Source organism: Sparus aurata, chromosome 7 (assembly GCF_900880675.1).
Source record: "Sparus aurata chromosome 7, fSpaAur1.1, whole genome shotgun sequence".
Classification (NCBI taxonomy): domain Eukaryota; kingdom Metazoa; phylum Chordata; class Actinopteri; order Spariformes; family Sparidae; genus Sparus; species Sparus aurata.
The window spans coordinates 17,307,475-17,320,484 of record NC_044193.1 but is presented as its reverse complement, the minus strand read 5'-3'; the positions used below and the strand labels follow the sequence as shown (position 1 = coordinate 17,320,484).

Below are 13,010 nucleotides of genomic sequence, written 5' to 3'. Positions count from 1 at the left end.
GACTACTCGCTCCTGGTCTAATTTTAAATGTCCTGGTATGATTTTAAATATAATCCTCGCCTTTTTCGGGCGCTACTCTCAACGCAACTCTCGAGGGCCGTGAACTATCTTGACTCCGCAGTGGGTCTTTGGCAGCGGGCGGGCTCTAGTGATCGTAGGCTGGCAGTCTGAGTCGGGCGGGCCGGCTCACAGAGCAGCGTGGTCGATCCAGTGAGTGACTGACACCCGCCGGGGAAAAAAAGTTACTCTGACTTCGAGGACACACTGCCAACATGTCTGGAGATGACGAGACGCAGGAGCAGACCATCGCCGACGACTTGGTGGTCACCAAGTATAAGATGGGGGCCGAGATTGCCAATCGTAAGTGAAAAGCAGCGTTAGCGTGCCGTTTTTGATCCAACAGTCCACAAGTATCTGGATCCGTCTTGTGTTAGCTAGCTGTGTCAGCTAGTCAGACCAGGCAGCAGCTGTGCCATGTGCCGCAGCAGTGCCAGCAGGCGCTGGGTTATTTTAGAAAGAAGGCCCGCGTTTAATACGAAGGAAACGTAAAGTGTAGTGTATATTTAGGCAGAGCTCGTCTACACGGTAGCTTTTATTTGTTTAACGTCACGTTGCTGTCACATTAGCCTGCTGAGCTAGGCGGCTAACAGGGCTGAGCTACATCACTAGCAAGCGTTAGCTAGCTGTGAGTGCTAACGTGAGAGATAACAATGACAAGTGCAAAAATTGAATGACAATTAGAGCCTGTCTCACAAAGTAAACAGCCAGCAGTTGTATAAACCCACAGCTATTTTAAGTCCATGCAGTCGTTATGTAAGAGACTTGGCTGAGGACTGGTTGTGTTAGATGGTGTCATTTAAAGTCATAATGAGCAGAAGCTAGTTAACACGCCAAGTACTCTGCCACAATAAATCACGTCAAACATGGAATATTTATTTTACTCTGCGCATTACAACATAGTCAGAAATGCAGTGCAAGTCACCAACATGAGTCGTACTACTATTTTTTTTTTCAAGCTGTTGTTGTGGTTGTTGCAAACATACCATGCATAATGTCATTTGCAAGGCCACATGCACACTTTAATGGGAGATGGTTTACATATATACATGCATATAATCTACATCTAACAAACCTGAAAGTATCACATGTCACTGTTTGCACCTGCACTTTCAGTACAGGAATAATTCCGAAACTCTGCATTTTAAACACAGATGAACCTCCTATAACTTGCTATAACCTGGGGGGGTAGGCTTGCTAAGCATGGACACACTTTTCTATCAGTGCCCACACTCACACACAGAGCTTACACTCACTCAACTGACCAGCTTAACCTCAGCCTTTATGTTTGGCCATTGTCCAGTTAGTAGTTTGAACAGCTGACCTTCCCACTGTGTAACATTTTTAAAACATATAGTAAAACCATTAAGCATAAAAGGACTGATAATGACAGGTCAAACCAAACTCATCTCAGATGGTGTGTTAGTGTTGTAAGGGACTCTCTTCACCAACATCCAAATCACAATCTGACTTAGAGCATTGGGGTAGGGCTCAATGTCGATATACAAAATTCTAGTGACTTGTCATTTTTCGCTCAGTCTGTCCTTGTGCTCCTGCTCAGGTCTGGAGCTGACAAAACTCTTGTGTCCTTGTGATTTTGTTATGTAGCTTATCACAGCTGACCTACTTTACCCTAGTTAAGACATCTAATTTACCAGCAGAATTATGCTGTTTTAAGCTGATATACAGCTGTTGGATAATGTGTCAAACGTTTATTGTCAAGTGAACGTAACATCAAGCTTAGTCAAAATGAAATGAGTTTTTCACGGTGTGATGTGCAGTCAACACTCACATGTCATTAACTGAGCCTTGATCAGTCGGTTAGAGTTTTTGCTCGTGTTACAAATCCGTCCATGTGCAGTGGTGGAAGTCTGGCACCTGTTCATTTAGAATAGAATTCATCACAGAAAACTGCAAACTATAGCAGTACTGAAAGACTATTAATTAGGTCAGTAAACGGATAATCAATAGACGGGTATTGGACTATCATTTTCATGATTTTCTGGCATATTATGAAACAAACGATTAATCAACTGACTAAGAAAATTATCAGCAGAATAGTCAATGGAATTAATGGTTAGTGTACCCCAAAAACTATAGACACTGTGTTACCATTTTAACTACATCAAGGCTCTTTGTGTCTTTTGTCCTGCAGAGGCTTTGAAGACGATAGTCGGGGCAGCTATGGCTGGAGTCTCCGTGCTCAGTCTGTGTGAAAAGGGAGATGCCTTCATCACGGTAGAAACTGGGAAAATCTTCAAGAAGGAAAAGGACATGAAGAAAGGTAAGTCCTTTGTCCCGCTTCATTATTCCTTGGACACACTACATGACTGTCAAAGCTGTCAGATCGCTGTGCTTTTCACTACATGACTGATCGGTGAGAGGAGGTCACCCACTTCAAGATCCCACACTGGAGATGTGATGCAGTTTAAACACACAAATAAATGCATGATAAGACTTGGTTGCGTGGATGATGGCAGAGGAGTGAGGGAGAGGCCCCTCAATCAGATTTTTAGCCTGCTAGCTATCTTGCAGACGATGGCGATGCGCAAGTAAGCTGTCCCCGACCTCCTGAATCATGCATTGGAACAGTTCCCACATACCGTTGCATACATACATTAGTTATTTACGGTAGCGCGCCCCAATCCGCCTCTTATCTGTGCCTATTGTCGGCAAACTCGAAAAACCATCGGCGAGTGGAAGATCAGAGCTAAAATCCTATAGTGCGAACTTGGCATGAGTCACCATCATGTCTCAGTGACTCAGCACCCCCTCATTCACTTTTTCTTTCACAGGTATCGCTTTTCCTACTTGTGTGTCAGTTAACAACTGTGTATGCCATCACTCTCCTCTGAAGAGTGACCCCGATGTCATACTGAAGGATGGAGACCTTGTCAAAATGTAAGCAGCCGAATTTATACCTGCCCTGTTTACTAGTTAAACTATGGTTTATATTTCAGATTCAGCTCATTCTCTATTTACTTCATGCTTTGCTGTTCTCTTCTGTTCACAGTGATCTGGGTGTGCACGTTGATGGCTTCATCTCAAATGTGGCTCACAGCTTCGTTGTTGGAGTGACCAAGGTGTGTTATACCTGCACAGTAGCTGACAGCTACTCATACTTTGTTATTTCAAATCCTGTGATCTTTAACCTTTCTTCCTGTGTGACTTCAGGACAACCCACTGACAGGAAGGAAGGCTGATGTTATCAAAGCAGCTCACCTCTGTGCTGAGGCTGCTCTGCGTCTTGTTAAGCCTGGGAACCAGGTAAAACTCTGCCACTGTGACCTCTGATTGGACCAACAGCATCACTGTCAAATCTAATAAACATCATTGTGTCTCTTGCATCAGAACACACAGGTCACAGAAGCCTGGAACAAGATTGCAAAGTCATTCAAGTGCACTCCCATTGAGGGTGAGTGTGAACATTTGGTAACTTCAGGCTCTGTGACATTTACCAATCATGATTTGACAGCTTGACTCAGTTTATTCCTGCGATGTGTACAGGCATGCTGTCCCATCAGCTCAAACAGCATGTGATTGATGGAGAGAAAACTATCATCCAAAACCCAACGGACCAGCAAAAGTGGGTATAGTCAGCAAGTGTGACTCATCACTGGCCTGATAAGTGTTTCGACCCGTGAATGATTGTGTCCCTTTGTCTCTGCAGAAAGGACCATGAGAAGGCGGAGTTTGAAGTGCATGAGGTCTATGCAGTGGATGTGCTCGTCAGCACTGGAGAGGGAAAGGTAAGAGTTTGTATTTGACTTTTCCTGTTTGATTTTGAAATTTTGTGATGGCAAATCATTTATGTATGCTTTCTTTTTCAATTCAGGCAAAGGATGGAGGTCAGAGGACCACCGTATACAAAAGAGACCCCAACAAGGTGTACGGCTTAAAGATGAAGACATCTCGGACATTCTTCAGTGAGATGGAGAGACGTTTCGACACGATGCCATTCACTCTGAGGTAGCACCTTTTAACTTCACGGCAAAAGTTTTGCCGTCATGTCATTTTCATTTTTCAGACGCTCATCTCCCTTTTTTCTTCTTTGTTGTCTACTAAGGGCGTTTGAGGAAGAAGGCAAGGCCAGGTTGGGCGTGGTGGAGTGCGCCAAACATGAGCTGCTGCAGCCATTCAACGTGCTGCATGAGAAAGAAGGTGAGTGGAACAACGAGGGATTTAGTGACCATAAAAGTTCTTCACATGTACTTGAAACCTCATGGTCCAGTCCTCTTCTCACAATCAAACACTCAACATGAGGGTTGTCATCAATTGTCCATCACCAGACAAAGTGTAAACTAAGATTTGAGTTTTGTTGTTTACAGATCACATAGCTATGACTATTTCCCTTTTCTCCATCGGGGGAAAAAATTTAATCAAGTATTGGGATCGCCTCAAACAGAAATGTTTTTCTCTGATCAGCTTAGAACGTGTTTGGCAACAACACTGTGTCGGAAACGCGCAACCTCCTTGTTTTTTTAAATTAAGTTCCTGCAATGTCATCCAGGACCTCACTGTGTTGGCTAGTCAAATGCATCCAAATGCCCTTATTGACTCCTTACAGTATAAAGTGAACCCAATAAAATTAATTTCACCAGAACAACTTTCTTCTAAGATTCTGTCTTATACCATGGTACTATAAATTCTGGCACAGTCTTGGATGTCTAAGACGGAACTGTTTCTAATTTATTGGCCGGTTTTCAGCATGACTGACCAGTGTTTGTTTGATCAGGGACCATGTTCCAGTCACATTTGATCTGAGACAAGGGAGTAGGAAATGTGCACTCAGTTTATTTTTGGCTCACTGTGAGTCTTCAAAGCATTTTGATGTCATTTATGGGCGGGCTTTTTGGGAGCTTTCTCTCAAAGCAGAGAGGAGACGTTACTCAAGCTGTACCAAAGGTGTGATTTTATGGAGATCTGCTGTACCTGTTTCTTTTGGGGAAGTTAATCGGTTAAATAAAATAGGATATACTGCAATAAGCTGGTGCCTTTTTATTTATTTAGAAGTCGGGTGTTCAATTAAGAACATACAATTTCATTTTCCATTTAAAAACAAAAGTTTCCAGGAATGTTTGTGTATGCTGTTAGTTAGTTATTAGAAAGAAAGACAGACATCTGATTTGGCAGGTCTCACTGGAACCCGTAGCACCTGCAGCAGACTTGTTTTTGACTTCTGTTTTTTTAAAACTTACTCTGAGCACCCTTTGCATCATAATATTTCATTAACTTATCATGTAATAAAATGGAGCTTACAAATTTCCCCTCTGCAAAATGGTAGCAGAAAAATAAGTATACTGTTTTTTCACAGAAGCATTGATCATCCGTGTTAACTGAAATATTTGATGATTGCACACCAACTGGGACTGTTTAATTCAACTTTCACCCTCTTGTTCTTGCAGGTGAATTTGTTGCCCAATTCAAGTTCACCGTGCTGCTCATGGCCAATGGACCTCTGCGAATCACAAACAGCCTCTTTGAGCCAGAACTCTACAAGTCTGAGCATGAAGTGGACGACCCAGAGCTCAAGGTAAAATCTGTTTGATGGATGGGGTAGTACATCCTCTTCCCGAGAGGAAAGTACCAGACTAATAGGACCGTTACAGCATGCTATAAGCTGACTTAGCATCCCCAAAGCCATTATCTGTTGATGCATTGTGCGCTGCACGTCCTGAGGTTAAAAGTCATTTTTGTGCCTTTTTTTTTTCCCATTATAAAGGCTCTGCTGCAGAGCTCAGCCAGCCGTAAGACTCAGAAGAAGAAGAAAAAGAAGGTGAGGGTTGGAGTAGTGTGTTTTATAAAAACAAATCCAGTTGCCAAATGTTTCCTCTAATTCCACTCTCCTTATTTTTCAAGGCCTCAAAGACTGTTGAGAGCGCAACAGGGCAGGCAATGGAGACTGAAGCTGCAGAATAGATTTTTCTCGACAAGACATCTGATGACCCAAAGAACAGACGTCACAAATCCTTCTGTCCCAGCTGTTCGAGGCACTTGCGGTCATAGCCGCCGTGAATACCTCTGAATCTAACTGATGTCAGTCTGGGATGATGCTGCTCCTAAATTCTGTCACTCCACCTAAAACACACACACATGTTCGTCCCTAGTAAATCTCATTGTCCTTGAGACAGCCTCTTCTCTTAGTGGACTCCAATTCTGCTACAAGAGAGGATATTTTGTGCAAGGGCATTAACTCACTGGAACATTTAACCATTCGACTGACCTTGAGCTTTCGTCCCTTTCTCCATGATAACTGTAGTGAAAGATAAGGAAAATAAAATGAGTTTGACAGAGCGGCCGAGGATGATGAATGCACAGTACTGTGTCAGTGTAATTGTGTGGCATTCTGATAACTTCCTTGAGGTCATAAACCTATAGCCATGCCTTTTTGAAACAAGTGTTAACTTGTCGTGGGCACACAAGTTATAAGCATGACATCATTAGTCTTCATTACTGTTGAATTCAGCATAATTACTGCATTTATACTGCTCTGGCTTAGGTCCGTCTACTAGTACATTGTGTATACTTCTAGGCATCTACTGTAGGTCACTCAGCTAACAATTTCTAAAAATGACGTTGTAAGACCTACCATTGAGTTATTTAACTAGTAAAAAAAAACAAAAAAAAAACATACTTCCTTTTTCTCAGTTGTGGATGGTCTTAACTCCTGCCAAGGGTTCAGCATTCAGTCTTCTGGTGCCACCACCGAGTCTGACAGTCTGTGTTTACATAAGAAGTCCATACCTGTTAGATATATGGATGCTTTTGTAAAACAAATCCCAGTTTCAGAGACTATTTTTGGAAACATTAAAAAGCCACCTGACATCACTTGTGTTGAGTTTCTTTGGTCTTTGTGTTTTCAGGAATGTGTCCTGATGAGTGAAAGTGTGTTTTTCATGATTTTGAACCATCTCAATGTATTTTGCTGACATTGCACTAAATTTATCAAAAGGCAAATCAGGTACTTGTGAGAGAAAAAGTAATAGCAACAGGTCCAACAAATATAGAATTGCCTGTTAAAGGGAGAGCTGAAGCCTGGATTGTAGGGGTTGTGCCCCCATATCACTCTTGGAAAAAGTTCATTTTAAGTCTATGTAATTTATTTTTTCAGGTAACTTATGTAATTTTTATTTTTCCAACATGGAAGTCTACATGCAGTTAGAAAGCATTCGCTGCTGCTGCTGCAATTATATTTTAGAGGAGAATGCTGAAGCAAAGTATTTCTTGCAGTAGTTTTGAAAAGAAAAGGCAGCATACCAAGTGTGAAAATACCCACAAGGGATATGCTTTTTAAATTGCCCTAGGTTAAATATCCAAACTTGCCTTCATCCACTGAAAACAGTTCAGTGTTTGGTTTTACTATCGTGTTTACAAACATTACTGATGCAAATAATCTCACAGAATTGTTTAATAATTTACTCAATTTGTCAAAACCAGTCAATCTGTTTGAGGCTGATGACAGGTTCTAATCTTGTGTTTTTTTTCCCCACCACTTTATTACTTAACTGACTGTTTTAAGGAAGAAAACAATTCCAGACAAAATTAAAGCACAGCATTGCAATCAACACACAGAAACAGCAACAATAACAAATATATATGTATGTATGTATGTGAATAGATGTATGTGCATAGTAAAAAAAAAAAGGAGGACAATAAAATGAATCACAGCCCACTAGCGGTCAGGTCAGTTCATTGTTCGGTATATCATTTTGAATGTCATTTTGTTTCACTTCTCCAAAACATAAAAATATATATATATATCTTGCACTATTCTTTTTTAAAGTTGTATCATCTTAATTTTATATTGCGACTAACTGGGTTGGCACTTGTTGGACACTTAGTTTGCCTTATTTCTGTGAATAATATCTGATTTGAGTGAGAAAGATGTAAAGAAACAAAATGGGACAAAATGTAATAAATAATTCAGTATCATTAATCACAGGTATACAATGTATGTGGTAAAATTCCTGACTTTAATATAATCATCTTATTATAGCACCTGCGACATCTGCTGTGCCCAGTAATGTACAAATAATGAATAACATAGAAAATCGTCTTTTAAAGCTGCAATAAAAGCCTAGTACTTCACTAATAACTTTCTGTATCGTTTGCCTTGTAGAAAACTACATGTCCCATGGTTCACACTGGTCCAATACAAATGACGTACGCAATCCATATAAATACCACGTCGCCGGATTGTGACGTCCTTCGTGGAGACGGTTCCTTAGCAGTCGGTACGTGAGTGTTGCTGTTGGTATCACCATCCAAGTCAATCATGGTCTTTCTAAATAAATCCATCTAATCTTTCATCTTTTCCCTTCTCTTTCCAGCCTCCCGTATTCGACATGAGGGCTAAGGTTTGTGTTTATTGTCTGTATGATCAAATAATTGTAGTTCCCCGTGGGGCTAACATTTGCTAGCTAGCCAGTCGACGGGCTGGCTAACGCAGCACGCACATTAGCAGTCAACTACAAAATTCGTGTTTTGCCATTTGTGTGTATCTGTATTCCAGTTCAGCTGGACACATGTGTTTTTCAGAAATGCATATAGCAAACGTGACAGTAATTTAACGTTGTCTTTCTCTTTGACAGTGGAGAAAGAAGCGCATGCGCAGGTAAGATTGTGTAGCTCGTGTTTTGCCGTCACTCTTTTAATAAGTCTCCATTTTTTTTTTTTTTTAATTTATTTATTTATTTTTCCCCCTCTTGTATCCTGTTTAAAAAATTTGGCTGACTATTTTTCTGTCGTAATTTTCAAGGCTGAAGCGCAAAAGGAGAAAGATGAGGCAGAGGTCCAAGTAAGCTGTCCTCTCCGCCATGGCTGTGACGACACATGTTGCCAACAACCAGACCGGTGAGCTCAGCGGGAGACCCAGGACCCTCCCGGTGTCAAGTCTGCGGCCAGTGGCCCCTAAATCCACCTGAGGCAGCTGAACGATGCAGGAGAGCTGATTTAAGACCTGCTGGATGACAGGCTTTTCCCGGACATTCTGGACTCTTTGTTCTTAATTCCTCGACTTTTGTCATTTAGTTTTTTTTGTTTTGTTTATACTTTTGATTAAAAGTTTTGGTTTAAAAAAAAAAAAGGTGTTTTGCATTCACAAATTCATTCCAGTTCTTTATAGTGGTTAGCATTTATAAACTCTCAGGAGGTGTCTGGCCTCTTCCAGGTGGTCGTCTTGAGCTGTTAAAGCAGCCTGAATTTTAAAAAAAAACACACACCAATGGCCGATATTCATTTAGCTGCTTTATTTCAGGGCACATGATATGTGTGTGTTGGGTCAATGTAATATGCCCGTTTCACGGCAGACATTTTGACTCAACACCAGGCAAGCACAGGTGTAAATGCTTGCACTACAGGTGGCTTCATTCAGTGTAGTTGAGCATGCTCCAGGGCTCTGGCATTGTTGATGCTCCCTGACCAGACATAACTTGGATAATCGATGGTTTGGGGCCATCATTACCATTATTAGTCAAGTCTATGTTGTTCCTGCATTGACAAGCCAGAATGTCTGCTATGAAAAAAGGTACTCTTTAAAAGCTTTTGTCATTAGCTACACCTGTGCTTTTTTTTTGCCATGAAAGGGCAATTACAGAATTCACTCACCGAGGGAACTCCTCTGGTTCACCAGAAGGGAAATGAATTATTCAGGTCCAATCCAGTGGCTTTACTTCTTTTAGTGTAGAAATACCCCCTCACATGAAAATGACCTGCATTCAAAATTTAACTTGGATAAACTGACAAGTATTCTCAGCATGGACAGAAAAGACTCCTCAGCACGTAGGACAAAAACCCCTTTCTCAGTGCGTTAGAGCCTTATTATCATTGCATAAACATAATAATCTTGTGGAAGTGGAGATAACTTGAAGTGCTTTGTACAGTTTCTTGAATTTACTCTGCAACACCCCATATTTATTATGCTTTTTAGGTAAAATGTTAATCTGCAAAGAAAGTACAGTAAAGCTCTAAGTGGAGTCTAAAGTACTTTTACAATAATACAGAAATACTGGAGTAGTAGAGAGTATAAAGTCAGAAATGGAAATGTTCAAGTCTAAGTACAAAAAATTGGCAACGATTTGATTCTGACTGACTTGCAGCCTGGTTGTGGGCAGACTTATCTGAAAAAAACATATCACATTCAGCCCACATCCCATGACTTCAGTGGGTGTGTGAATGCTGTAACCTTTACACAGAGGGCACTCAAGACAAACAACTCACTAATATACCTTGTTTTTACCCTTCAAGACAAATCCATGCAGAGCGTGTCCTTTTCTACAAGTCCACTGTCTTTGCAGTTGAGAATTCTGATATTGGTGTTATATTTAATACATTTACAACACAAAATGACTACATTTTTCAAGGCAGACGTAAAAGTTATGGTACAATAAAATATAGGGTAATCTACTGTACAGTATATTTTCTAAATAGGGGACAAAAATCGGCCCTAGAACTGAGTCCCAAAGGACACATTTCATCTGAACCTGAAGTGGTCATTATCTGGTTTCTGAAGACACACAAAGAAATGTGTCTGATGCGTCAGTGCACAGCAAAGACCATCTTGAATAATGGTCCTTTTGTGTCCTCAGCTGCCCTGATACTATTGAATTCAGTGTTTTCTGGCAGAGCCGTAGATTTCCTCTCTTAGCAGTGACCTTATCTAACTGAAGGGTGTAGTCCTGGCAAAATAGACGATGCAGCTTAAAGGGCACCGACCAAATATGCCTACTCTGTGCTGGCCAGTGAAAAGCAGCATGAACTTTCAGGATACTGAATATTTAAAGAAGATAAAATAGACTGGGTGGAAAGGTCGGGGACTCTTAACCGACTTAGTGTAATTGAAAGAACAGGTCCAACAGATGACTAAACTTTGTCTTGCTTCTCAGAACTTAACTTTCTGTGTTGCTCCTGCACCTCAAAGATAACTGAGGAACATCCAAATAAACTCACTCTGCTCAGTTTGCTGTTGCAGCCACTTAAAACATTCAGTAGATGACGTTTGTTTACGCTCTTTGCAGAACAGTGATGCTGAATATTCTGTGCAGTTATCAGCATTATGTGACAGCATCTGTCGCTACATTCTGAATTTTTTTAAAAACCAAAACAATCAGTTGACCAATTACAAAAACTAACCAGCAGGTTAATCCATAATGAAACAATTGTAAGTTGCACTCCTGTAAAAAAAAAAAAAAAACTTATTACAAGAGTTAAATTCTACTACTGCCTACATTAATGCATGAGTTATACTATTGCAATGATTTAATATGTAATAGTATAACAGTCACAAGGGCCAGCTTTCTGTCTTGAGGACTTTTACCCTCATTTTCCTATTTTAACATACTTTTATTTCAACATTTTTATTGCAGTACTTGTAACATGTAAATTGTAATCGGAGTATTTGTACAGTATTGTATTATTTTGACTTAAGTCAGTGATCTGAACTCCTCCACCTTGTATCGTGTCAGCATTGGAGATGAGCCCGATCATCTTGTGACTGTTACTTCTGCTTCTCCCCAAAGGAGAAGAAAACTGCTGATTTCATCAGTCATGCTTGTTTATCATTGCTGATAGGAAATAATGTGGTAGACTATTGAAATATGCGTGTTCCTTACTGTTGAAGTCCTTTCTCAACATGTTAACGGATGTGAACAGTCATAGTTGCAATGTGTGGCCTCGAGGCATTTAATATTTCTGTCACTGTGATCAGTGAATCGGTTTTCAATCCATCTCAGTAAAGGAATCTGTGGGGCAGAACAGAAATATGATGCTACTCGTTTACTCTCTTCCAGGGAATTATCACTATACTTGATAAACACAGTCAGGTGCAAACCAGAGAGACAAAACGTTGCAGTACCAGTTAGGAGGTTTACTGTGTCAACAAAACAGGCATGTGAGGAGCCGCTCCACGTTCTGGCAACTGTGATCCGTGTGACTTCTTTACAATTAAAAGCAAACATAATTTCATATCAAGTAATGGGATGTTGCAGCTGTCATTATCAGTCCACCACCATGTTAAATCTGAATATGGAAATTAAAATTCATAAATGGATTAAAGACTAAAGAAACTCCAGATTAAGAAAATCAAGAGTCAATAGAAGATTTGGATTCTGATAACAAAATTCTGATAAAATCTGATGCCTTGTTTTATTCAAAGATATAAATAAAAATACCCTGCCAATAATTTCAATATTAAAACACTTTATCTATACTAATACATTTGAGAAGAAAGACAGCAGATGGATTAAAAGAAGGGCATGGGCATACATCTTAAATACAGCCTACATGTCGAAATGCAATAAACAGAATGGATGGTGTAGTTTCCAGCATGTGTGGAGGTGTGAGACAATTCAAACCTATTGCATTTTGTTATTTGTCCACATTCACATCTGTGTCATACATAATCGATCGATCCCAAATTGTAGAAATAGCCTGAACTTATTGATCCCACACCTCATTAAGACATCTCAAAAATCAATATTGGAAACACATAAGAACATGGAGGCATTGCTGTCCCCATTTCCTGTGACTCTCATGCTGTGTGCGCTATAACGACCTGTGCTGCTGCTGCTGCCTGACTCACAGCATGTCCGTGTCTTGGTGTGTCTGTGAGAGAGACATCTAACTCTTCACCTCTGTGGGCAAATACAAGCTAATTGGCTGCATCCAGGCAACCAGAGAGGGATTTCTACCTGGTCTGCTTCAGTTGCTAAGCACAGGTCCTAAACGACAGACTCCCAGCGGTTCACTTTAAGTGCACTGGTGCGTAAAAACATGGGTGACATTTGGCGCATCCTGGCGATATCACGAAGGTGCCGCGTGCATCTTCCGCGCGGCAGCTTATCTATAGGTGGATAGGTGGAGCAGTCACACACCTTTCTGTCAGTGGACCTGTTGGTGGACTCACATGCTGCTGCAGTGAAGATGAGCGCTTGCGCACACAGCAGGATTTAATCCGG

At 40.8% G+C, this 13,010-nt stretch overlaps 1 protein-coding gene across 1 annotated transcript; it reads left to right on the top strand.

The window, feature by feature from the left end:
* The first annotated feature begins 141 nt into the window (after nt 1–141).
* LOC115584558 (proliferation-associated protein 2G4-like) lies at nt 142–6,885 on the top strand. The gene is made up of 13 exons (XM_030422050.1): nt 142–360; nt 2,213–2,341; nt 2,853–2,958; nt 3,071–3,140; nt 3,232–3,324; nt 3,409–3,472; nt 3,565–3,643; nt 3,728–3,806; nt 3,893–4,026; nt 4,124–4,218; nt 5,463–5,590; nt 5,780–5,833; nt 5,917–6,885. Exons 1-13 carry the CDS (start codon nt 273–275, stop codon nt 5,974–5,976), a joined length of 1,179 nt encoding a protein of 392 aa, XP_030277910.1. The 5' UTR covers nt 142–272; the 3' UTR covers nt 5,977–6,885.
* Nucleotides 6,886–13,010: the final 6,125 nt, after the last annotated feature.

Excerpts from the sequence above, each read along its gene's own strand:
- LOC115584558 (XM_030422050.1), top strand. The coding sequence starts at position 273 with ATGTCTGGAGATGACGAGACGCAGGAGCAGACCATCGCCGACGACTTG. Across the intron at positions 3,807-3,892 it reads TCAGCACTGGAGAGGGAAAG|GCAAAGGATGGAGGTCAGAG; the intron begins GTAAGAGTTTGT and ends TTTTCAATTCAG. Across the intron at positions 5,591-5,779 it reads TGGACGACCCAGAGCTCAAG|GCTCTGCTGCAGAGCTCAGC; the intron begins GTAAAATCTGTT and ends CCCATTATAAAG.